We start from the raw sequence: 25,516 nt of genomic DNA, 5'->3' as shown, positions 1-25,516 counted from the left end.
ATAAGTCAATTTTGAATGACGAAGAAAAAAATCATTAGGGGCAGTTTGGAAAAACGGACATGCTGGAGTAATAATTACATAGCCGACGTTCTATAGTAATACTAGTCCTGTGCGAATAGGGCTTATGAACCATTGTGTGATGTTTTCTGAATGAATTGAAGCTGATATGGGTGGCATATAGTTTACTACTAAAGAGTAGTGGTTCAAATCAGTATAATGATCATTCACAAATGCTTGTTTTATATATATAAATAAATAAGAGGCAAAAGGTCGAAATATATATATATACACACATACACCTTTTAATAAATCTAAATTAAGATTCCTTCTCAATAATTTCACCTTTGCCCGTGCACAGAAAATAAGAGTTCTGGCGGCATTTGAGGTTGAGTAAACTTTATTTTTATGATTTTTTTCATTTTAAGTTTATTTATTAATGGTTACCTGTAAAAGGAGAAAGGGAAGTAGGTTGGGGTTAAAAGGGAGCAAGTTTCATTGTGATAAGTCCTATAACTCTGCAGAGTCGAGACGATGCTTTCACCATGTCAATCCTCTCAACTTAAAAATGGAACCAGCTAGTGAAGACGACTCAGTCTTTCATAAAAACACGTTTTTCTTCTTCTCTGTCCTTAACCAAGAAGCAAAATGGGAGCCTTTGACAAAAACAAAAAAAAGTTGCTTATTTTGTGGGCGAGAGGAGAGTGAAGTGTGGCGGCGGTGGTTCCAGAAGGGGGGCTTCAGTTCTCAGACTAGTTTAGCCGATCAGCGAACAACTTGATTGTGTCCCTCAATGGGATTGTGTCAGTCATAAGACTCAAGGAGGGACTGGGGGCATCAGCTCCCTGTCCTCAGCTCCCCTCCCCCTCTTCTATCCTCTGTCTCCTGCTTCTTCTGTGGTCCTCTAGGTGTAGGTAGGGGGTGTCAGTTTCCAGGGGGGTGGAAGGAGAGCTGCTGGGTGGGGTGAGCCTGCACTTGTACAGCTAGAAAACAGAACAACAGTCACTGAAGAAGATCTGGAAATGTAAAGCCAATTTCTATTGGACATGTTTAGCTCTATGACTTGAAGTTACTTACCCTGTGGATGTTGGATGTAGTAGTGTTGGTGCGCCCCCTGCTGGGGGGGAGGGCCGTGCTGCTGGGCTGAGCCTGGGCCTTGCTGTGGGGGTGGGGCATAGTGCAGCATCATCTGGGGCGGGCCGTGGCCTCCTGGGTGGTGGGGGCCAGACATACCTTGGGCAACATGGGCCTGGAGCGAGAGGGAGCAAGATGGTGTCATCCCTTTAACAACCATATTTAAAAATTCAAGACTAGTGGTCTACAGCCCTACGGAGATGGAAAGATTAAGAACGCAAAATGGGTGGCTCTTTGTAGAACGTAGTCCTACCTTCGTTACTAGGGACTTTTTGGCGCAGCTCAATCGCACTACGAAGAGTTCATTGTGGGGGCAGTGTTAGAGCTCTGCTAACTGACAGGCCTGACTAAGATCATGACATGTCAGAAGTGCTTCAACATCAAATATAAGAATTTCACAGAATACAATGTTCCTTGAGCTGTCAGTTTAGAGTGACCAAAAGAAGCTAAAAATCTGCTCTCATGTCTCGTCATCAAGCAGAGCAGCACCAGCTGAACCGTAGTTATCGATACCCAGACTTAGAGCCACCATAAGCAGAACTAGCTGTGCGCAGGGAGCAGCTAATGGAGGAAGTTATTTCTGACAGGGCCGGGGCTTTAAATTTGGCAAAAGCAATCGGGCCTGAACATCGTAGGCATGGGTAAGGGCTCAGGCTTAATGTTCATGCCAGTGCAGGGCTCTACAGTGTTGTGTAGGCAATGATGCTGTTGCTTGGTTCCTTGATAAAACATTTTATTTAACTAGGCAAGTCAGTTAAGAACAAATTCTTATTTACAATGACAGTTCCTTGATCTGATCTACATAGGCTATGCAAAGTAGTATTTTGCATTGATAATCAACTAATCTCAGCGACTGTTTAAACAATACATTGTTGCCTTATTAGAATCCCCACAAGTGTATTTTGTTGAGAAGTAATAACTGATTCCAGTTATTTTGAAACAGTAGAAACTGCTAGTAGCCATGTGCCTTTTCTCCTGATATGGGAGAAAATACATTAAAAGCAGCATATTAAATTGAGATGTTGTAGGTTACTGGCAAGTATAATATTTGTACAATATTTGCCAGGGCATACTATATTTAAATATGATTATTTCACAAGGAGATGTGGTAAGCTAAAAGGCTAGCTAGTTTGCTATGTTTTTAGCCAGGTTAAACCCAGCTAGTTACTACTAGCAAGGGAAGATTAACATAACTCTTTTCACCACAAATGAGAAGACTTGTGAATGGGAGTCTAGGAAACACGGACTGGCGAGGGCATCATGTTACCAACCGGTGTCCACTGCTTCAAAAAAAATAAAAATAATAATAAACACCCACACATGTAGATCAACAGCGTTAAGCTTGTATTGGCCTTACGCAATTGAAACAAATACTTCTGACTTGTGCTACATCCTGATATTGTCACATTGCTTGACTTAGTGTTACTGTTTGCTTAGATCTGTTACTCTCTCCTCTCTGGAGAGTTGAATGTACGTGGGCTGTGGGTCAAGAGTAGTCTGGTGTTTACCTGTGTGAGCTGTCCCAGGCCAGGGTAATGTTGGGCCATGGGCTGGTGGGTGGGCAGGCTGTAGCCCTGCATGGGGTAAGAGGCCTGGGGAGAGCTGTGGCCAGGGGGCATGTTAGGGGGTGTGGGCGCTGGCAAGGGCCCAGAGTGGTACATGGACTGGGGGCCTCCCTGGCCTGACTGAAGAGAGGAAGGGAAGTATGTTAGGAAATTACATACTCGTGATACACAACAATGAGACAAACACTATATTCACACACACACAGTAGACTAAAAACAGGCTGGTCAGGATAAATAGGCAGTGTTTTAGCCAGCTAGGTGCCTCTCGAAGGAGCTCCATTGTGGTGGCCTCTGGTACATTCTAATGCCTTGATTCCATCCAAAATACACAGCAAAATTAGTACCTCCCAGACTGGAAAAATGTGTTGTTGTGTATTAAGACTTCACAACTTAAATTACAGAAAATGTGTAAATTCAGTTTGTTAGTTTGATATCTATATGATCAGTACTATTTTCCAAGTAAGAGAACATTCAACTTGAAACATTTTGCATCTTGAGATTAAAGTCGTATTAACGGTTTTACTGCAAGATATGAATTGCCATAACGATCTTCATTTAAATTACAAACGTAAATAGCCCACATTATCGTAAATTAATTAAAGGTCAAATCAGTGTTTCGTAATCCTGGTTCTGTGGACCCAAAGGGGTGCACATTTTTGCTCTAGCAAAAGACCACAGATTAAAATGATCAACTTATCATCTTTGATGATTTGAATCAATACTTTTAGCTGATTCCTTACTAAGGTCAATACATTTTAATTAGGGCCCTCAGAATCCAGGCCTTATCATATTTGGACCAGAATGAGGCTCTCCACTACCTATTGCTGCAGCGATGATTCACCATCTTCATCTAATGTTTTCATAACGTATCTGCAGATAATCGCTGAAGATCCTAGGCCTACCAGTAGCCCATGCAAATTAAGGAGCCAAATGAACCGATGCGATAGTATACAGACTGACGAGTCACTCACTTTACAGTCACTGTCGGGCAATCCTCGTCATCCTACGAAATATTTTGTTTTACTTGTCCAGATGCGATACCACTTACATAACCATGTTGCATGATTTATGAATGGCAAAGGGATAAATATCGACTTCATACAGTCAGTTCGACACCTTATAAACTAGTCAACACTTGCTGGTCAGTTGTCAATCAAAGCACAGTCGGCTAAATAGCCCATGCGACAACGCTGCGTGCCTGGCTATGTGAAACGCTAACGAAAATAAATTAAATGTGCAAGAAAACAATTATTCTAAGTGGATTTCGACTCATCGTTACCACTTACATTACATGGGACGAGCAAATCCACATTCATCTGGCGCTCTCCCTCCTCCATGTAAAGACATTTAAATGCAACCAACCCCAGGCGGGACAGACCGCAGACTGTTCACCCATCAGTGCTCGCTTTGTGATTGACAGGCACTCAATAGAGGGTTCGACGGACTAGTGAATTGAAACTTTTACATGACAAGTAGCCTAGTTAATTAATGAAGAGGAAAAAGTAGAGGGTTGAAAATGAGTCAGACCGACTGATTAGCCGGTGCTAATGGTAAAACACTGAAATAGGGGCCTCAAGGTGGTAAAATAATAAATACTCCAAGTATAAATACAGTAAAGTACACACACATATTGAGCAAAATAGTGTTTTTTAAATGGAAAACTTCAAAGAGTTGGTCTGATAGGAATTTGTGACGTCATCGGCCTCCCACCTTGCTTGTGGAGCAATAGAGAACAAAAGAGGAAAGCACAACCTGCCACTTGGGCCATGTCGTGAGCTGGATCACCTATTGAGATGTGCCTTGTGTTAATAAGTAAATAAGATGAGGTGAAAAGGAGACTGGAGTGTTTGTTACTTGAAAAGTAATAAATTACATAACCATTGCATTTAACAAGTGACATTACTTTTCATGAAAAAAATTATCAGCATTTGTTTGACTGTCTGAGGGAGCAAGGCGCTTTCTACCAAAAATATAAGCAACTAATTAATTTCAATAATAACCTTCAAAATAATTGTCAGGTGTTTAATCGAAAAGTTACAATTCAACTAATGCAAGAGCACCAGCCTCTGTCATATGGACACAGACAGATACACCGTGATCCATTGGCGGCTAAAGAAATAAAGGAATACAGATTGGCCTGTAGACTATAATGTCCATCGTCAACTAAGTAAAATACATAGGCCTAAAGCCGACAAATAAAAACAAGATAGACCACACGTACATGACCCATAAAGATTTATAAAGGGCACACTTTACACTAGATGGGAAAACCCCTCTATGGGCTTTGCCATCACAGAAGCGATCAATAGCAAAGATCAGAGGTGCGCCCGCTACACATTTCTGTGGACAGCAGCAGTCATGACATTTTTCTAAAACAGCCTTTCTCTGCTTGCTCAAGAACTAAATGAGGGAACAAGTCAAGATCGGATCATGGACACGTGCCCGATTCTGCAAGTAACACTTTCTTTTTTTTTTTTACAAAGTAACTTCAATAATATTACCTCATTTGAAAAAGTTACGTAAACAGACCACTCATAAAAGTCATCTGGTTATATAACAAGTTACTTTAACGCACAACTCCCAACATTGCTCGAGTGCCACTTTAATTACAGGCTCCTCACATAAAACATGCAAAATTCACTGACAAGACAGAATTGATCCTGCTCCCCCACACACACACAGCCTAGCGGTTACAGCGTTGGGCCAGTAAGCGAAAGATCGCTGGTTTGAATACCGGAGCCGACAAAGTGAAAAATCTGTCCATGTGTCCCTGAGCAAGGCAGCCAGCCGTACTACTACGGCTGAAGCAGTAAAACATCAACACATTTTACTGCACCTGTCCAGTGTTTGTGACAAAACAAACATGCATGCATGCACACACAGCTGGGCTGGTTGGTTTACCTGTCCGTGCCCAGGGCTGGGGGCAGTGTGCTGGGGAGGGGGCTGGCTCCCAGTAGGGGTGCTGGAGGGCTGGGGAGGGTGCATGGAGCTAGAATGGTGGGAGAACTGCTGGGAGGCTGAGAGACAGATGGAAGACTAACTTGAACCTCAAGTATGTGGATTCAAACATAATTTACAAACCAAAGAACCATGAACAATGGCAATCTTAGAAGAAATTAAATGTATTGATACGACTAAGCAGGACCATGTCCTGTACACAACTAAAATTAAGTCTTGCCGAGTGTACTTTTAAACTGAAACTTTGCATTATCTTACCATACATGGCCTGTTGTGGTCCCGGGGGACCCTCTGTCTGTCCGGGGTACTGAGGGCCCAGAGCCTGGGGGTGGCCCGTCTGAGTCAGCATCCTGGCCCCACCCTGCAGCATGGAGTACACCGGCTAGCAAGGGGGGGGGGGAGCAAGCAAGAAAGAGGGCGAGCGGATAAAGAGCGAAAGAGAAGAGGAAGAAAAAGAGTGAGTAAAGGGAATATAAGAACATTTAATGACATGAACAAAATAAAATAAATTCCTATGCAAGTCAGTTCTTCTACTGAAACAAAACCCCCATCCACAACACACATTGTGGACTGGTTAGCATTAGCAACATTAGCGTGGTAGTTAACTACCTGTCCAGGGTAGTGGGGCATGCCCTGGATGACCTGACTGTACTGCAGGTAGGCCTGGGGGTAGGGGGAGGCCACCAGGGGAGGGCCTGCTGCAGACGCTGCAGCCTGGAGCATCTGGGGCTGAGAAGAGCCGTGGTGGTCCGGACGAGGGCCTACCACCTGGCCTGGGGGGAGAGGGTTATTAACATACTGATCATAACTTTAGCCTATAGTTCTTTACTTGTTTATTTCAAATGTTCCAGAGTTGCTAAATTAAAAGAGCGTAACATTGAATAGAGATAGAAAGGTTATGACAGTGTTGCGACCAACCTATTGATTAGGCAACAGAATGGTGTGAGTACCTTTAGATCTGGGATACTTCCCCTGCTGGACTGTAGACATGGTGTACTGATACATCTGAGGAGCCTGGGAAACAAAGGACAGTTAGACCCCAACCTCAAATGTATACACACCATTTGTTTTTCAACACCCCAGACACACTAATGCTTATTTCTCCACAGAGAGTCACACACACACAGCCTCAGTCCTAGTCATACCTGTACAGAGTGTCCCTGTATCTGTACAGGGGAGAGGTAGGACAGATAGGGGGTGCTGTAGATGGCCTGTTGTCCCGGGGGGGGCTGGAGCACCACAGAGGGGCTGGGAGGAGTGGGCCGCGGGGGGGTGGGGGCTGGGGACGGCTTCACCTGGGGTGAAGGAGAGAACTTGCACAGTTTAGGTTGGTGAGATAATGTAAGTAAGCATGTGTTTAGCTGAACAAATCACACACACAGTTACATTTGGTGTATGTGTCTGAACATATAGTTTGGGCCACCACCCAGGACAATGGATCTAATCCCAGAAGCCGACCCAAAACAACGGCACCACAGAAGGGGCAGACGGAGCAGCCTCCTGGTCAGGCTCCGTGGACATCGCCCCCGAGTATCCTGTCTCTTGATAACAAGGTAGATGAAATTTGAGCAAGGGTTGCCTTCCAGAGAGACATCAGAGAATGTAACATTCTCTGTTTCACAGAAACATGGCTCTCTCGGGATATTTTGTCGGAATCTGTCCAGCCACCGGGCTCCTCCATGCATCGCTCATACAGAGAAACACCTCTCTGGAAAGAGCGGGGGTGTATGGTTCATGATTAATAATGTCATACAGGAACTCAAGTCCTTCTGCTCACCCGACCTAGAATTCCTCAATCAATCAAATGCTGGCCATATTACCTTCCAAGAGAATTCTCATCAGTTATCGTCACAGCTGTGTACATTTCCCCTCAAACAGACACCAAAATGGCCCTCAAGGAACTTCACTGCTCTATGTAAACTGGAAACCAGATATCATGAGGCTGCATTTATTGTAGCTGTGGATTTTAACCAAGCAAATTTGAGAACAAGGCTACCTAAAATTCTATCAGCATATTGATTGCACTACACCACTGCTACTTTAACTTCGGCGATGCCTACAAAGCCCTCTCCCGCCAAATCTGACCACGACACCATCTTGCTCCTACCGTCTCATAGGCAGAAACTCAAACAGGATGTACCAGTGATAATAGGTTGCTTCTTGTGTAAATATTTTCTGTCTGGATTTTAATGATTTGTATCATTCAACACTGGTCTGACCAATCAGAATCCATGTTTCAAGATTGTTTTGATCACACAGACTGGGATATGTTCCGGTCAGCCTCAGAACAACATCGATCTATACGCTGACTCGGTGAGTGAGTTTATAAAGAAGTGCTTTGGAGATGTGACTATTTAAACTTACCCTAACCAGAAATGATGGATCGATGGCGGCATTTGTGCAAAACTGAAATCACTAACCACCTCATTTAACCATGGAAAGAGGTCTGGGAATATGGCTGAATATAAACAGTGTAGTTATTCCCTCCGCAAGGCAATCAAACAAGCGAAATGCCAGAACAGGGACAAAGTGGAGTCGCAATTCAACAGCTCAGACACAAGACGTACGTGACAGGGTCTACAGGAAATCACAGAATACAAAAAGAAAACCAGCCACATCAGACACCGACGTCACGCTTCCAGACAAACTAAACACCTTCTTTGCCCGCTTTGAGGATAATACAGTGCCACCGTTGCGGCCCGCTAACAAGAACTGCGCCCCCTCTCCGTGGCTGACGTGAGTAAAACATTTAAATGTTACCCAGACGGCATCCCTAGCCGCATCCTCAGAGCATGCGCAGACCAACTGGCTGGTGTGTTTACGGACATATTCATTCGCTCCCTATACCGGTCTGATGGCCACCATTGTTCCTGTACCCAAGAAAGCAAAGATAACTGAACTAAATGACTACCGCCCCGTAGCACTCACCTCTGTCATCATGTAGTGCTTTGAGAGACTAGTCAAGGATCATATCACCTCCACCTTACCAGCCACCCTAGACCCACTTCAGTATGCATACTGCCCCAACAGGCCCACAGATGATGCAATCGCCATCACACTGCCCTATCCCATCTGGACAACAGGAATACCCATGTAAGAATGCTGTTAATTGACTACAGCTCAGCATTCAACACCATAGTACCCTCCAAGCTCATCATTAAGCTTGAGGCCCTGAGCCTCAACCCCGCCCTGTGCAGTTGGGTCATGGATTTTGACGGCCCCAGGTGGTGAAAGTAGGAAACAACATCTCCACTTCACTGACCCTCAACACTGGGGCCCCACAAGGGTGTGTGCTCACCCTTGTGGGTGTGTGCTCACCCTCAGCCCCCTCCTGTACCCCCTGCTCAGCCATGCACGCCTCCAACTCAATCATCAAATTTGCCGAGGACAACAGTAGTGGGCTTGATTATCAACAACGAGACAGCCTACAGGGAGGTGGTGAGGGCACTCAGTGTGGTGTCAGGAAAACATCCTCACTCAACGTCAACAAAACAAAGGAGATGATTGTGGACTTCGGGAAAGAGCAGAGGGAGCACCACCCTATCCACATCGAAGGGACAGAAGTGGAGAAGGTGGAAAGTTAAGCTCCTCAGTTTGTCAGTGATGTGTACACTGAAATGGCCCACACAGACAGTGTGGTGAAGAAGGCACAACAGCACCTCTTCAACCTCAGGAGGCTGAAGAAAATGTTGCTTGTCACCCAAAACCCTGACTAACTTCTACAGATCCACAACTGCTCCGCCCACAACCGCAAGGCTCTCCAGAGGTTGGTGCGGTCTGCACAACGCATCACCGGGGGCAAACTACCTGCCCTCCATGACACCTATAGCACCCAATGTCAAAGGAAGGCCAAAAAGATCAAAGACGACAACAACCACCCGAGCCACTGCCTGTTCACACCACTACAGCAATCACTAACGCAGAGGCCGCTACCTACATAGAGACCCAATCACTGGCCACTTTAACAAATGGATCACTAGTCACTTTAAATAATGTTTACATATATTACATTACTCATATTATATGTATAATCTGTATTTTATACCATGTATTGCACCATTCCTGTGTCGCTCGGCCATCGCTCATCCATATATGTACATATTCTCATTCACCCCTTTAGATGTATGTATTAGGTAATTGTTAGATATTACTGCACTGTTGGAACCAGAAGCACAAGCAATTCGCTACACTCGCATTAACATCTGCTAACCATGTGTATGTGACCAATAAAATTTGAACTCCTGGCCAAACAGGTTGTTGTGAGAGAGAACTTGTTCTCAACTACTTTCCTGTGTGTGTGTGTGTGTGTGTGTGTGTGTGTGTGTGTGTGTGTGTGTGTGAGACAGACCAGGGTCATGGGTGCCTTGAAGACGAACTCTTTGGCGTTGGGGTTCAGCGTAGACTTCTTCACCTGACTAAAAAAAACAGAAGAAGAGCGAGATGAGAACTCCAAATCATCTTTCAAATCCCTTTTCCATACATCCATCCTCAACATGGCAACTACCTTGCCCACCTGAGCATGGGGCTCACTTGACTTAATTTAGCACTGCAACAACATAGTTATATACGATATTGTAAAAAAATCCTTACCGTATATGTATTCATGATATATCACAGACCTAGTATAATACCTACAGATGTGCCAACACATCTTATCAATACTAGGGTTGTAACGGTAGTAGGGGTGTAACGGTACACTACCTCGGTTCGGTCCGCACTGTGAACCTGTATGGATACACTGCGTTGTAGCCTATGCCTCGAGTAAATCTGAGCTGAAAAAAACATTGTAGGCTATTCCGTTAAAACAACTAGCGCCAATGCGCACGTTGTAATCAAAATTTGTATCTTAACCTGTTGGGGCTAGGGGGCAGTATTTGCACGGCCGGATAAAAAAAACACACCCGATTTAATCTGGTTACTACTCCTGCCCAGAAACTAGAATATGCATATAATTAGTAGATTTGGATAGAAAACACTCTAAAGTTTCTAAAACTGTTTGAATGGTGTCTGTGAGTATAACAGAACTCATATGGCAGGCAAAAACCTGAGAAGATTCCATGCAGGAAGTGCCATGTCTGACAATTTGTTGTCCTTCTAGGTTCTCTCTACCAAAAATACAGCATCGCGGCTGTAACGTGACATTTTCTAAGGCTTCCATTGGCTCTCAGAAGGCGCCAGAAAGTGGAATGAGAGCTCTGCAGTCTCTGGGCTAAGTACAGCAGCTCTGTTTCTTACTGGCCTGCCTGGGTACAGTGACACTGGAGATTCGCGGTCATGTGAATTCTCCATTTTGTTCTTTCAGTCTTTGAACAGCGTTTGACATGCTTCGAACTACGGTAATGGAATATTTTGAATTTTTGTGTCACGAAATGCACCCGCGCGTCACCCTTCGGATAGTTACCTGAACGCATGAACAAAACGGAGCTATTTCAATATAACTATGGATTATTTCAAACAAAACAACATTTGTTGTAGAAGTCCTGGGAGTGCATTCTGAAGAAGAACAGCAAAGGTAATCCAATTTTTATAATTAGTAAATCTGAGTTTGGTGAGGGCCAAACTTGGTGGGTGTCAAATTAGCTAGCCGTGATGGCTGGGCTATCTACTCAGAATATTGCAAAATGTGCTTTCGCCAAAATGCTATTTTAAAATCTGACACCGCGATTGCATAAAGGAGTTCTGTATCTATAATTCTTAAAATAATTATGTTTTTTGTAAACGTTTATCATGAGTAATTTAGTAAATTCACCGGAAGTTTGCGGTGGGTATGCTAGTTCTGAACATCACATGCTAATGTAAAAAGCTGGTTTTTGATATAAATATGAACTTGATTGAACAAAACATGCATGTATTGTATAACATAATGTCCTAGGAGTGTCATCTGATGAAGATCAAAGGTTAGTGCTGCATTTAGCTGTGGTTTTGGTTTTTGTAACATATATGCATGCTTTGAAAATGGCTGTGTGATTATTTTTGGCAGGGTACTCTCCTGACATAATCTAATGTTTTGCTTTCGCTGTAAAGCCTTTTTGAAATCGGACAGTGTGGTTAGATTAACGAGAGTCTTATCTTTAAAATGGTGTAAAATAGTCATATGTTTGAGAAATTGAAGTTATAGCATTTTTGAGGTATTTGTATTTCGCGCCACACGATTCCACTGGCTGTTGACTAGGTGGGACGCAAACGTTCCCGCCTTGCCCAGGGAGGTTAAATTGATGCATTTCAAACTTTCCTTTTGTTAAACAGCCTGGCATTGGCATATATATTACTCTTGCAGAATTTCCACGTGGGTGACGACATTGGAAATTTAATCAAAGCCTACTGGATGATAAATTCTTCTGTCCTAGTTAAAATATGTAACTGACTTTTTCCTGACATAACATGGGTACAGCAGATCCCCTTATTGTATGGGACACTTTTAATAGTGCCTTTAGAGGCCATGCAATTCAGTACTCATCTATAAAACAAAAGCAATTTAGGTCAAAAGAGTCCATATTAACAAAGGAAATTCCTGAGGTAGAGTACCATATGACAAGCTGTAGACCACACTATCTACCAAGAGTTCTCATCTATATTATTCGTAGCCATCTATTTTCCACAACAGAACGAAGCTGGCACTAAGACAGCTCTCAACCAACTCTATAAGTAAAGAAAATGCTCACCCAGAAGCGGTGCTCCTAGTGGCCAGGGACTTTAATGCAGGCAAACTTAAATCAGTTTTACCAAATTTTTGTCACGTGCAACCAAAGGAGGATTTAAAAAAAAAAAAATTTAAACACTCTAGACCAGCTTTACTCAACACACACCGATGCATACAAAGCTCTCCCCTGACCTCCTTCTGGCAAATCTGACCATAATTCATCTTCCTGATTCCTGCTTACAAGCAAAAACGAAAGCAGGAAGTACCAGTGACTCGCTCAATACGGAAGCGGTCAGATGACGCAGATGCTACAGCACAGGACTGTTTTGGTAGCACAGACTGGAATATGTTCCAGGATTCATCCAACGGCACTGAGGAGTATACCACCTCAGTCATCAGATTCATCAATAAGTGCATCGACGACGTCGTCCCCGCAGTGACTGTACGTACAGATCCCAACCAGAAGCCATGGATTACAGGCAACATCCACATCGAGCTAAAGGCTAGAGCTGCCGCTTTCAAGAAATGGGAGACAAATCCGGATGGTTATAAGAAATCTCACTATGCCCTCAGACAAACCAAAAACAAGCGTCAATACAGGATTAATATTGAATCCTACTACACCGGATCTGACGCTCGTCGGTAGGGCTTGAAAACTATTACGGACTACAAAGGGAAACCCAGATGCGAGCTGCCCAGTGACAAGAGCCTACCGGATGAGCTAAATGCCTTATGCTCGCGTCAAGGCAAGCAACACAGAAGCATGCACGAGAGCACCACCAGTTCTGGATGACTGTGCGATAACGCTCTTGGTAGCTGATGTGAACAAAACCTTTAAACAAGTCAACATTCAAAGCCGCGGGGCCAGATGGATTACCAGGACGTGTACTCAAAGCATGTGCGGACCAACTGTCTTCACTGACATTTTCAACCTCTCCATGACCAAGTCTGTAATACCTACATGTTTCAAGCTGGCCACCATTGTCCCTGTGCCCAAGGAAGCAAAGGTAACCTGCCTAAATGATTACCGCCCCGTGGCACTCACTTCAGTAGGCATGAAGTGCTTTGAAAGGCTGGTCATGGCTCACATCAACAGCATCCTCCCGGACACCCTAGACCCACTCCAATTCACATACCGCCCCAACAGATGATGCAATCTCTATTGCACTCCACATTGCCCTTTCCCACCTGGACAAAAGGAACACCTATGTGAGAATGCTGTTTATTGACTACAGCTCAGCGTTCAACACCATAGTGCCCACGAAGCTCGTCACAAAGCTAAAGACAAAACTCCCTGACTGGCCGCCCCCAGGTGGTATGGGTAGGCAACAACCCGTCTGCCACACTGATCCTCAACACTGGGGCCCTTCAGGGTTGTGTACTTAGTCCCTTCCAGTATTTCCTGTTGACCCACGACCACGTGGCCAAACACCACTCCAACACCATCATTAAGTTTGCTGACAACACAACTGATCACCGACAACGATGTATAGGGAGGTGGTCAGAACTGGCAGGGTGGTGCCAGGACAACAACCTCTCCCTCAATGTGAGCAAGACAAAGGAGCTGATCGCAGACTACAGGAAAAGGCGGGCCGAACAGGCCCCCCATTAACATCGATGGGGCTGTACTGGAGCAGGTCGAGAGTTAAGTTCTTTGGTGTCCACATCACCAACGAACTATCATTGTCCAAACATACCAAGACAGTCGTGAAGAGGGCATATATGAAATGAGACAATTACATTGATGGAAGCAACAATCTGTCTGCAATATTAAAGCGGATGCCTAAGGGAAAAAAAAAAGTTTAAAAAATAAAACAGTCTGGAACTAGTTCTGTACGATGGCGAGTGGTGGGGTCAATAAACCAGAATTGGAGGAACCTCAATTATCATCTAAAATCCCCAATTTCCCAACATTTTGACCTCACAGTAGACCACAACGGCAATGGACAGAGAGATGTGGATAAACCGCTAACAGCATGTCGCCACTGCTCAATGAGAATACCTTAATAAATATGTTGACACATTTACAACATCACAGAATACCGGAACAAGAAAGAAAAACAGCGTCTCCCCTATGCATTCAAACAGCTGAATATGACCAGGCCAAAGAGATCACAAGAGCAATAAGTAGGCTGTTAATATTTTTTACAGTCTGGGTTATAGCTGCGGATTTTCTCAACACCCATTCTCAGGGGTTGAGAAAAGGGGGTTTCAGTGGTGGTTTAAGCACCTCGTAAAAGTGCTCGAGCCACGTTACCACTTCCCTCTAGCACCCATTTCAGCAAACAGGTTACTTGCTCTATATACGCACACCAAAGCAGAAGTTTACAGTGATTTGTCCTATGCACCCTGTGCTGCGCTTACTTAACAGTGAGCCTATCACATTACCCCGGAGTGGGAGATGTACCTTGTACAGACGCTTATCTGGCACTGAGAGAGGCAGTGCCATAGCGCGTTTGTAACCAAGAGGGAAGTGGGAATTTACCATACACGACTGGGGAATAACTCACTTGAACGGCCCTCAAGCTGGTAATTACTAGTGGGAAACTTGTCTTTCATCCTGAGCACCCACTTCTCCCACGTTGCCCTCTGACATCACCTATTAAGGAAATGGCCTCAAATTGCATTTTCGGCAGTTAAATGCAACAGAACATTATTTATAAAAAGCGCTATAATTTCTTTACAAGCACGAAAGCTGTACTTTCGGTTGACACAGCTTGATGGCCATTAGCCAATTGGCATTTTGCAACGAGTTCAAATCACATGAATGCATCCAACTAGTATTTATGACTTCACAACTGGTAAATTCCCACCTCCCACATGGTTACAAACACAGCATTGGAGTGGAAACTTGAGGCCCAACCTAACAATCTGGTCACAACAGACAATGCAAGGAACATTGTGATTGACATTACATCTTTCATGTGACCCCACAACCGTAATACGTACCGAACCGTAGGTTTGGTGAACCGTTACACCCCCTACATATAACAGATTAACTGTAAGAATTAGGTTGACTGAGGAGTAGACTATTGCACTACACTGTGGAATAATGTACTGTATTGCACTGTTCTCGGGTCACACTTACTCAGCCACACCCTCTGCTCGCTCGCCGCCCTCCTCCTCCTCACTGCCAGGGGACCTGGCTGGCTGGGGTGTCCCTGTAGCCTGTCTGTCTGGACCTGATGACTGAGAGGCGGTGTTGGGGGCTGGAGAGGGGGTAGGGGTGGTGGGGGTCGGGGTGAAGGAGGACCCCTCTCCAGTCTGGGGGTCCTGGGAGGGGGTGTGGCCAGGGGCGGGTATGGACTCGGCTGTGGTGGCGGAGTCTGATGGGGAGGGCTGGGCGGATTCTGAGGAGGTGGGGCCAGCAGAAGGGGAGGGGCTGGGCTGGAGCTGTGGAAGAGAGCGAGAGTGTCAGAATCAGGTAAGATACATGGGTCACACACGGCATGCATGGACACGAGACACACTTACCCTGAACTCTTTGCCAAATTTCCGTAGCTCCTCCAACTGTGTTCTCTGCAGGACTGAGGGAACTGAGAGGGAGAGAGAAAATATTTTTTTCAAAAGACCTGAGATAAAGGAAAGGACAGGGCCCAGTCAAACAGAGAGAGAGCTAACCTTTGCCGCTCTTGCCGTCTTGAGGGCTGGCTGGGCCTTCTGTCCTCTCCTTAGCCGCTGAGCTTAGGATCTCATTCACTGAAAGCGAGAGAAAAAGAAAGCAAGAGACAGATGGAGATTAAGAGGTAGAGAAAGGAACAGAAATCATAAATTAAACACAAAAAGAACTTCAATAAATGACAATTCTGTAAAAAGAAAATTGTGTAGTAATCATCCTCCTCCTCACCATCCACAGTGAACAGAGGGGTGGGGCCAGAGGACTTAGGTGTTGCCGAGGCGATCGAGGAGGAGGAAGTGTCTAGGTAGGAAGGGCCAGCCAGAGCGGGGTCGTCTGGTTTTGGAGAGCGAGAGACTGCGGGGAGAGAGACAAAGAGAAAGGGAGAAAGAGAAGGGAAAAGGAGAGGGATGTGAATAGAATAGAATATGAGTGTCGGAAATGTGCAGTTGTGTGCACTTACAGATGAGGCGAGTGTGTGTGTGTGTGTACCTGCAGGTGAGGACTGGGAGCTTGGGTTGCGCAGAGTTCGATTGGTCTGTAGAGATCTCTGGGCTTTGGGGGAAGTTCTGGACGACACTGATGCATAGAAATAGCCCAATTAACACTCAATATGCCCCAAAACTCGCACACACTTCCTCCTCAATATACCCAAACAGACAGAGTCCTTACCTCCGTTGACAGAAGAGCGCGAGGCATCGGCCAGAGCTTGTGGGTGAGAGGAGGAAGAGGGGGTAGGGCTACTGGGCTGGCCCGGGGGGCTGGCTTGGGACGAGTGGGGAGAGTAGGCGCCCCTGATGGACAGCGGGCTGCACCTATCAGAACCCTGGGATGGTCTAGAGGAGCCGGGGACTCCTGTTCGATTGGGTATTGGACCAGAGGCTCCACCCCTCAGGCTGCCGGGGGGGACACCCATCTCCCTGGCCCTCTGGGGAAGAGGAATGTATTTACCCTCCCTAGAGAGAGAGAGATACACACTGAACAAAAGTATAAAGCAACAAGCAACAATTTCTAAGAATTTACTGAATAACAGTTCATTTAAGGAAATCAGTCAATTTAAATCAATTCATAAGGCCCAAATCTATGGATTTTACATGACTGGGAATAGAGACATGCATCTGTTGGTCACAGATACCATAAATAAAAAGGTAGGGGCGTGCAGCACGACATATCCTTCGCAGAGTTGATCAGGCTGTCGATTGTGGCCTGTGGAATGTTATCCCACTCCTCTTCAACGGCTGTGCGAAGTTGCTGGATATAGGCGGGAACTGGAACACGCTGTCGTACACGTCAATACAGAGCATCCCAAACATGCTCAATAGGTGACATGTCTGGTGAGTATGCAGGCCAAGAAAGAACTGGGACATTTTCAACTTCCAGGAATAGTGTTCAGATCCTTGCAGCATGGGGCCTTGCATTATCATGTAGAAACATGAGGTGATGGCGGAGTATGAATAACACGACAACGGGCCTCATCACGGTATCTCTGTGCATTCAAATTGCCATCAATGAAATGCAATTGTGTTCATCGTCCGTAGCTTATACTTGCCAATACCATAACCCCACCACTGGGCACTATGTTGATATCAGCAGACCGCTCACCCACACAAAGCCATACATGCTGTCTGCCATCTGCCCAGTTTAGCTGAAACTGGGATTCATCGGTGAAGAACACACTTCTCCAGCGTTCCAGTGGCCAACAGCTCTGGTGGACATTCCTGCACGCTCTCAACTTGAGACATCTGTAGCATTGTGTTGTGTGACAAAACAGCACATTTTAGAGTGGCCTTTTATTGTCCCAGCACATTGTGCACCTGTATAATTATCATGCTTCTTGATTTGCCACACCTGTCAGGTGGATGGATTACCTTGGCAAAGGAGAAATACTCACTAACAGGGATGTATACAAACGTGCCAAAAAAATTAGAAAAATAAGCTTCTGGTGACAATGGGAAAAAAGCTCATGAAAAATGGGACCAACACTTTACATGCTGCGATTATATTTTTGTTCACTGCATGTTCGTGTTGTTATGTCTGTCTATACAACTGATTGAGTAGCTTACATCCTTGCACAGATGTAGTTTTGTCAACTGTGTTTATGCCTCCATGTATTGAGTTTAGAACTAAGCCTGTGTATGTCTGCGATTCCCCTACGGACTCACCTGCTCCCGGCACTGCTCTGGAATCCAGGGCCGCCCCTCTCCCTCCCCTCGTCTCTCTCTCGGACCACGGCACTGTACTTGTCCTCCTCGCTCTTATCGTCGTTCTCCAGGTTGGTGCGGTGACGGTACTGGGGGCTGCCCTCAATCTCATTCGCTAGGCGGGCCGCACGTGCCTCCCGCTGCCGGAAGCCATCCGAGCTGCCCCTTTCCAAGGGAACACTGAAGGGGGAGAAAGAGAGATAAGACTTCCAAGGTCATTCAGAAACATGTGAGAGAAAGGGAGATGTGAGTGAATAAGGCTGTGTTCACACAGGCAGCCCAATTCTGATATTGTTTTCACTAATTGGTCTTTTGACCGATCAACTCTGAAAAAGATCTGTGATAGGTCAAAATACCAATTAGTGGGGGAAAAAAACAGAATGATACAGAACTAAACTCTGTACGTCCCTTTTTCAGGACCCTGTCTTTCAAAGACAATTTGTAAAAATCCAAATAACTTCACAGATCTTCATTGTAAAGGGTTTAAACACTGTTTCCCATGCTTGTTTAATGACCTATAAACAATGAATGAACATGCACCTGTGGAACAGTCGTTAAGACACTAACAGCTTACAGACGGCAGGCAAATAAGGTCACAGTTATGAAAACTTAGGTCACTAAAGAGGCCTTTCTACTGACTCTGGAAAACAAGCCTTAGGCATTCTGCAAGGAGGCACGAGGACTGCAGACGTGGCCAGGGCAATGAATTGCAATGTCCGTACTGTGAGACGCCTAAGACAGCGCTACAGGGAGACAGGACGGACAGCTGATTGTCCTCGCAGTGGCAGACCACGTGAAACAACACCTGCACAGGACCGGTACAGCCGAACATCACACCTGCGGGACAGGTACAGGATGGCAACAACTGCTCGAGTTACACCAGGAACACACAATCCCTGCTCAGACTATCCGCAATAGGCCGAGAGAGGCTGGACTGAGGGCTTGTAGGCCTGTTGTAAAGCAGGTCCTCACCAGACATCACCGGCAGCAACATCACCACCGTCGCTGGACCAGCCAGGACTGGCAAAAAGTGCTCTTCACTTACGAGTTGCGGTCTTGTCTCACCAGGGGTGATGGTCCGATTTGCGTTTATCGTCAAAGGAATGAGCGTTACACCAAGGTCTGTACCCTGGATCGATTTGGAGGTGGAGGGTCCGTCATGGTCTGGGGCGGTGTGTCACAGCATCATTGGACTGAGCTTGTTGCCATTGCAGGCAATCTCAACGCTGTGCGTTACAGGGAAGACATCCTCCTCCCTTATGTGGTACCCTTCCTGCAGGCTCATCCTGACATGATCCTCCAGCATGACAATGCCACCAGCCATACTGCTCGTTCTGTGCGTGATTTCCTGCAAGACAGGAATGTCAGTGTTCTGCCATGGCCAGCGAAGAGCCCGGATCTCAATCCCATTGAGCACGTCTGGGACCTGTGGAATCAGAGGGTGAGGGCTTGGGCCATTCCCCCCAGAAATGTCTGGGAACTTGCAGGTGCCTTGGTGGAAGAGTGGGGTAACATCTCACAGCAAGAACTGGCAAATCTGGTGCAGTCCATGATGAGGATATGCACTGCAGTACTTAATGCAGCTGGTGGGCACACCAGATACTGACTGTTATTTTGATCCCCGTTTGTTCAGGGACACATTATACCATTTCTGTTAGTCACATGTCTGTGGAACTTGTTCAGTTCATGCCTCAGTTGTTGAATATTATTATGGTCATACAAATATTTATACATGTTAAGTTTACTGAAAATAAACCCAGTTCAGTGAGGACGTTTCTTTTTTTGCTGAGTGTGTGTAATATATTATATATATATATAAATAATGAAAAACTGCAGGTTAATAAAAATGTAAAAAACACAATTTGAACTCTTTTTTTTTTTTACCCCGCTTTTCTTTTTTTGCTGAGTTTATATAGACAGATCGACCTGAGCATATTCCACAATCAGAATAAGGAGCTGAGGGGAGAATACTCACGTGTACATGGAGAGGCTGGAATCGTAGGTGGACGTGACGCCATAAGTCTCCTCGTTGAACTTGAACATTTCGCTGGCATCCCAGCCATTAGACTAACAGAGACAGAAGAGCCGTACAGTAAGTGTGTGCTTGTGTCTCACCAAGTGTGTGCGTGTCAGTAACCAGGTTTCCATCCAACCATTTCATGCAGATGAATTACATGACACATAAAAAAATTAAAAACTCAACAGGCCTGATAGAAACAGCAAATTTGTAGTCAAAATATCCTACTGTCAGCAACACAATTCTTTGGTCTGTGAAATAGATTTATACCATAATTGCGGTGGAAACGCTGTTATGTGCAACTAGTGATATAATAACCAGGTCAAAATATAGTTAGAGTCACGCAATGATATGTTACATTGTTGTAACCTACTACCATCACAACGTGTGAAAGCATAAAGAGTTTATAGGCAAATAAGTTATGAACTTCACATTGTGGTTAAGTGCACGTTGAATTTCATGCAAATTTCCAATAATATTGAGGGTGTTTTTTTTTAATGCTGGTGACATGATGATTGGTGCTTGGCTGCAATTATCAAATAAAAATGATCTTGCTCTTATCCATGTCAACTTTATCAGCAAACGTGTGGAGAGAGCATGAACCAAAAACAGATTGGGCAAGCTTACCATTTATCACAAAAGTTTGTGACAAAACCAACAGTAGAGTAAAAAATGTGATTGAAACACAATGAACCTCTTTCTTTTTTGTTGTTGGTACATTGTAATTGAAACATTTTTTTTTATGTGCACTAGGTTATCACGCATTTTTTTAAAATATATATCAGTAAAAAGTTAGTTTGCTAGAAACCCACCTGCGGCAGGAACATTCAAAATTTGTTTATGCAGATTGTAGAATCTGTCGCAAATTGGATGGAAACCTAGCGACTGTCAATTCCTCTCACCGTGTCCGTCTCCAGGTCGAAGCCTTCTCCGTTGCTGTCCCCTCCGTCCCACCTCTGCAGCACCTTCTCCCGGTGTTCCCCGTTCACCCGCGATGAGCTGATTGCTGTATCTGTGAAAGCATCTACACACACATACAAAGCCTACATTTGAAGGTATAATGTGTCATCTACTAGGGGTACATAATGATGCACACACACACACACACACACACGGTTCACCCTCCAATCTCTCATTCAGTTCGACTGCTTACTTAAAAACACATCCTTATCTTGAAATCAGTTTCAGTCACACTGACAACCCACTCTCACACTTACCTCTGATGGCGTAGTTGAGGTCCACATCTCGGCAAGTCATTGTGACCAGGTCGCCGGGGCTGAAAATCATGGTGTCTGTGATCTCCTCGATCCGGGGCAGGGAGGGGGGCAAGCCTCCCCCTCCGTCTCCATCCGCCTCTCCTCCTTCGCTCCGCTTGTGGACAGCGTCAACCACCAGCTCACACTGGAGTAAAAACACATTAGGACCACGGATAAACCACAGAGGTTAACTGAAGAGCGACTGCAGGCAGTGGTCAATGTGACCTGGGGTGTATTCATTACGCTGATTCGATTGCAAAACATTTTGTAACGGAAACCATTTACTCCAAAAGTTAAACGTTCTGCAACAAAAACAAGTTTCTATTGGACAATTTTAGATAGGTCCCTCCTGGTGTTGCATGGTATACCGAAACTTCTGTAGTTTTTCGATACTAGAAGAGGAAAAACAGTTTGGCACTAGATTTTTTTGTTACTTTTGGTACTTCTGTCAAATGTGTCCAACGGAACAAGCACGTCTATCAGCACAGCCGACCTCTTATTATAGTGCGCACTGTGCCTGCTCCACTTACTCATTGCTAGCCTGCACTGGGAGTCATGGATGCATCATGTTAGCTCCTCACTCATGCTGCACACAATTTAACACAGTTTAATAATGCGACACGACCAAATGTAGAAATGTTGAAACTAGGCTACAACACTTTACAATGCAAGATGATACTGGTAGCTTCCAGCTATTGTAGGACAACTTTCCTTGCTAGTTGACAGCTAACATCAATTCACCGCCCTAGTACTTTGTAAACTATAACGCAAACCATAATGCAAAATACGCTGATTTCAAAGTTGATAGCCACAAAAAACATTATTCATTCTCTTATTTCAGTCTCTCTCACAAAGATGATCTATTGCCTCAGCGAACTGACTGTGCTCCCATGCCCCCCCCCTGCCTCGTGAATGATGTCATTCCTGGTAGACAGCCCACATTTTTTATAAAATAAGCTACTTCAATGCAAATGTTAAGGAGTACAGTAAAATAAGTCACAAAATGTAAGAGAGAAGGGAAACAGATTTTCATGGGGCTACAGATGACATCAGCCAAAACAAGCTCAATAACTCAATGCATGCACACACTCCTATTGAATATGCATTGACCTTGTTTTTGGATATGCCAAGGCTACATCTTAATTTACCCAGTTTATCAATAGATATTTACCATTCAAATAAATGACCATTATGTTGTTAGATTGTTCTTACCAAAGGCTAATTGATTGTATGATTGTGAAATTGATTTATAAATGCATACACATGGCTGTCTAAAAAAAACAAGGTAAAAAAAAGTCAAATGTGCTGATATTTAACTCAAAAGATGCCCAGCAATTGAACAGAACGGTAGCTGAGTTTATCTGTCTGGATCAGGTGCCCTTCTGTTACTTTGGCTAATATGCTTTCTTTTTTTGCTGTGGTATCATTTTGGTATCTATCGTGACGTATCGAGTAAACCTCTCTGATTCAGAGACACATTTCAGTTGAATGCATTCAGATGTGCAATGGACTAGGTTTTGTAACGGAATCCGACTAATGAATATGCCTCAGATTAAGTTGAACATCTGACCACAACCATGTTTCTATGAAGGGTCTATAATGTGTCGGTATGCAGAACACCCATGTATGGTCTAATTAATTCAAGGTAGTATAAAATTACCCTTGAGCTGAGGGTCTTGAAGATGCCTTCATACACATTTCCACTCTTCACTCGGACATCACAGGTGGAGCCCTTGAAGGATGATAATAATATGGTTATTGGTCATTTCATTAAGATATACATTAGTAGACAGTTGTCGACAACTTAAATAGTGGAAATAGTGCATCTGTTGCATCAAAGGCACCACAGTGGACCAGGGCCTAATTGACCAAATGAACACTCACCACTACAGCTGTGAGATAGTGAAGCATCCTGGTGTTGTTGTAGACACCTTCAAATACCTGTGAGTTGTAAACAAACATGTCTGACTTCAGCATGGCTGGGACCTCTATTTTAAAGCTCCAAAAAATGTGACCTTACTCTTACTCGCAATTTCCTTTCAACATTTTAGAGTTTACACATTGTACAATAGTGCACTAGTATGGAAGCAAACAAAGCAAAAGACAACCTACATTATGTCATCAAAAGGGTACTAGGCTATCCACATTTGCGTAAAAACGTCTGTAGTACATGCTGGATAGCCTACATTTCATGATATGTAACTTACGGGAGAGGACTGAGATGGCGGCTTCATTGTATTTCTTGTCCTTAATGTGAGGAGAGAACATTAGCAACAGACAAGACAAATGGGTGTAGGTGGCTCAGGGTAAAAATTCTGCAACGCAAGAAATAGGCCGGCAGCTGCACCACTTTCAATGTAGCTAACTAATATGCAAACTTGCAAAGAATTATGGACATGGGACAATGCGTTGATCAAATGCGGACTTCTGAACCTGGTGGTCCTCGACCTGTCATATGAATGCATGAAGCTAGCTAGATGATCTAGAAGATATGTCTATGCAGCCGTAGGGCAAAAGACTGATCACGGTCACCGATGCGTGCGGGACGCCGGTGGTCTACGTAAGCAAGCTATGACATTAGGTGGGGTGAGGTGTAAACAAGCTAGCCCCGTAGCGGATATATTCTGTTCTCTATTACTGTGTCGTTTGACATTGTTTGCGAGGCTTAACGAAAACAATTGTTGTCACAAGCTGGCTAACCAGGGTTAGCTAATACAGAAGGTAACGTTATAGCGATGTGGCTAACAATTTAGCTAACGTTCCCTAGTGGTAGCCTGCTAACGTGCAACTATTTTAGCTAAATTAATCTGGTAACTGGCTAACAATTTGGAGTAACTAGGCGAAATTGTGAAAATATCAATAATCTAAACAATAGCTAGCTATGTGTGGTCTAGCTAACGTTAGCTAGCAAGCTAAACAAGACAGTTAGTAGAATTTCTAGATATCGAGAGACACGTTGAATACAATAAATAATAAAACAGTATTAATACTTTTTAGTCATGTGCATCCCTGTTACTCCGCAGTCTTGCTGATTCTGTTTAAAGTCGCACGACTTGACAGGCCAAACAAAACCTAAAACAAACGTTTAATAAAAAGAAAAAAATGAACACGGAAAATCCCCTCCCCATAGAAAGTGAATGGGTATATTGGCGTCAATCAAATGTATCGTCTATCCCATTGGTTCGGACACCAGTCAATCATACCAATGTCGATTTAGCAGACCCTCTTTGCCCATTTGCCGTAACCTACATCTATTATATTTACTTTGTTCCAATTGGCTTAAAATAACTAGTTAAAGCCTCCGTTCGACATGGGCACGCCCACTGTAATCCTCGTATTGACCGGTAAACCTCTATGGATATGTGGCAGATCCCCGGACTTGCTTGACGACTGTGGCCGAACATGTGCTTACCTTCCAGGCACAGCTCTGTTGGTATTGCTCCCGCTGATATGAGAGGGCAAAGCGGCAGGCCCTGGCGTTCCATTGGAGGTTTTTCGTCCGCCTGAACCGGGTTGTTGCTGGTGTGACACGTGCCAATAATTACACCTCAAGTAACAGTTATACGGATTCAATTTGCCTTTAGTCTAATAAATAGTATTTGACTTTACCAGACTAGTTACCACGTAAGTCAATGAGGACACCATCGATAAAGCTCACGTTAGCTAGCCAACTTAAAGCTAGCTGCTAACAAATATCGCACAAGCTAGCTAGAATTCATACACACAGAAACCAATACATGTAGCAGCAAGCTACCCTTAGCAACTTCATACAACTACAACTCACGTTCTGTCGACGAAAAGACATTGCCTCTTCGGAACTTAATCGATAGTTAAGCTGGCTACTGTAGTACAGCCTTGCACGTTATAGCTAGCTCGATGGCTAGCTAGACGAGCAAGCAGTAATGTCCCTTCTGTAGCTAAAACTTTTAGCACGTCGTTTTTCGTTTCCTTTCCGTAGATTTACTCTTGCGTGTGGCTTACTCCGATTGCATGTCATTTGTAACTTGAAGAAATTGTAAAACTCGGGGAAAACAAATTCGCCGGTTTGGCACCACAAAGATGTTGTCGTCTGCGCGTGGCTGACTGACTGGGTTGATGGGGGCGTGTACGACTGTGTATGTGCGCATTCACA

The 25,516-nt window shown here is 44.5% G+C and overlaps 1 protein-coding gene across 2 annotated transcripts; it reads right to left on the bottom strand.

Annotated features, from left to right (window-relative positions):
* Positions 1-379: 379 nt before the first annotated feature.
* Positions 380-25,492, bottom strand: LOC106583936 (ataxin-2-like protein). 2 transcript variants are annotated; one of them, XM_014168625.2, is made up of 24 exons: positions 25,169-25,492; positions 24,797-24,903; positions 23,592-23,631; positions 23,269-23,325; positions 23,045-23,116; positions 21,346-21,529; positions 21,031-21,152; positions 20,087-20,178; positions 18,073-18,291; positions 16,583-16,866; positions 16,403-16,489; positions 16,142-16,267; positions 15,916-15,993; positions 15,769-15,830; positions 15,383-15,687; positions 10,003-10,069; positions 6,800-6,949; positions 6,605-6,668; positions 6,264-6,427; positions 5,913-6,036; positions 5,598-5,713; positions 2,640-2,816; positions 1,075-1,246; positions 380-980 (listed from the first exon to the last, which is right to left on the bottom strand). In XM_014168625.2, the coding sequence occupies exons 1-24, from the start codon at positions 25,187-25,189 to the stop codon at positions 922-924; spliced, it is 2,949 nt and encodes a 982-aa protein (XP_014024100.1). In that variant the 5' UTR covers positions 25,190-25,492; the 3' UTR covers positions 380-921. The 2 variants fall into 2 exon arrangements, with proteins under 2 accessions (XP_014024100.1, XP_045562294.1); XM_045706338.1 differs by lacking the exons at positions 24,797-24,903; positions 25,169-25,492 and adding an exon at positions 24,375-24,533.
* Between the last annotated feature and the right edge of the window lie 24 nt (positions 25,493-25,516).

Source organism: Salmo salar, chromosome ssa23 (assembly GCF_905237065.1).
Source record: "Salmo salar chromosome ssa23, Ssal_v3.1, whole genome shotgun sequence".
In the NCBI taxonomy this organism is placed as follows: Eukaryota; Metazoa; Chordata; class Actinopteri; order Salmoniformes; family Salmonidae; genus Salmo; species Salmo salar.
This window is presented reverse-complemented; position numbering and strand designations above follow the sequence as displayed.

Coding starts and splice junctions, on each gene's coding strand:
- LOC106583936 (XM_014168625.2), bottom strand. CDS start 25,189: ATGTCTTTTCGTCGACAGAAC. Junction 24,904..25,168: donor TGTCTTTTCGTCGACAGAAC/GTGAGTTGTAGT, acceptor GTGTCACACCAG/CAACAACCCGGTTCAGGCGG. Junction 6,428..6,604: donor GAAGTATCCCAGATCTAAAG/GTACTCACACCA, acceptor CTCTCCCCCCAG/GCCAGGTGGTAGGCCCTCGT.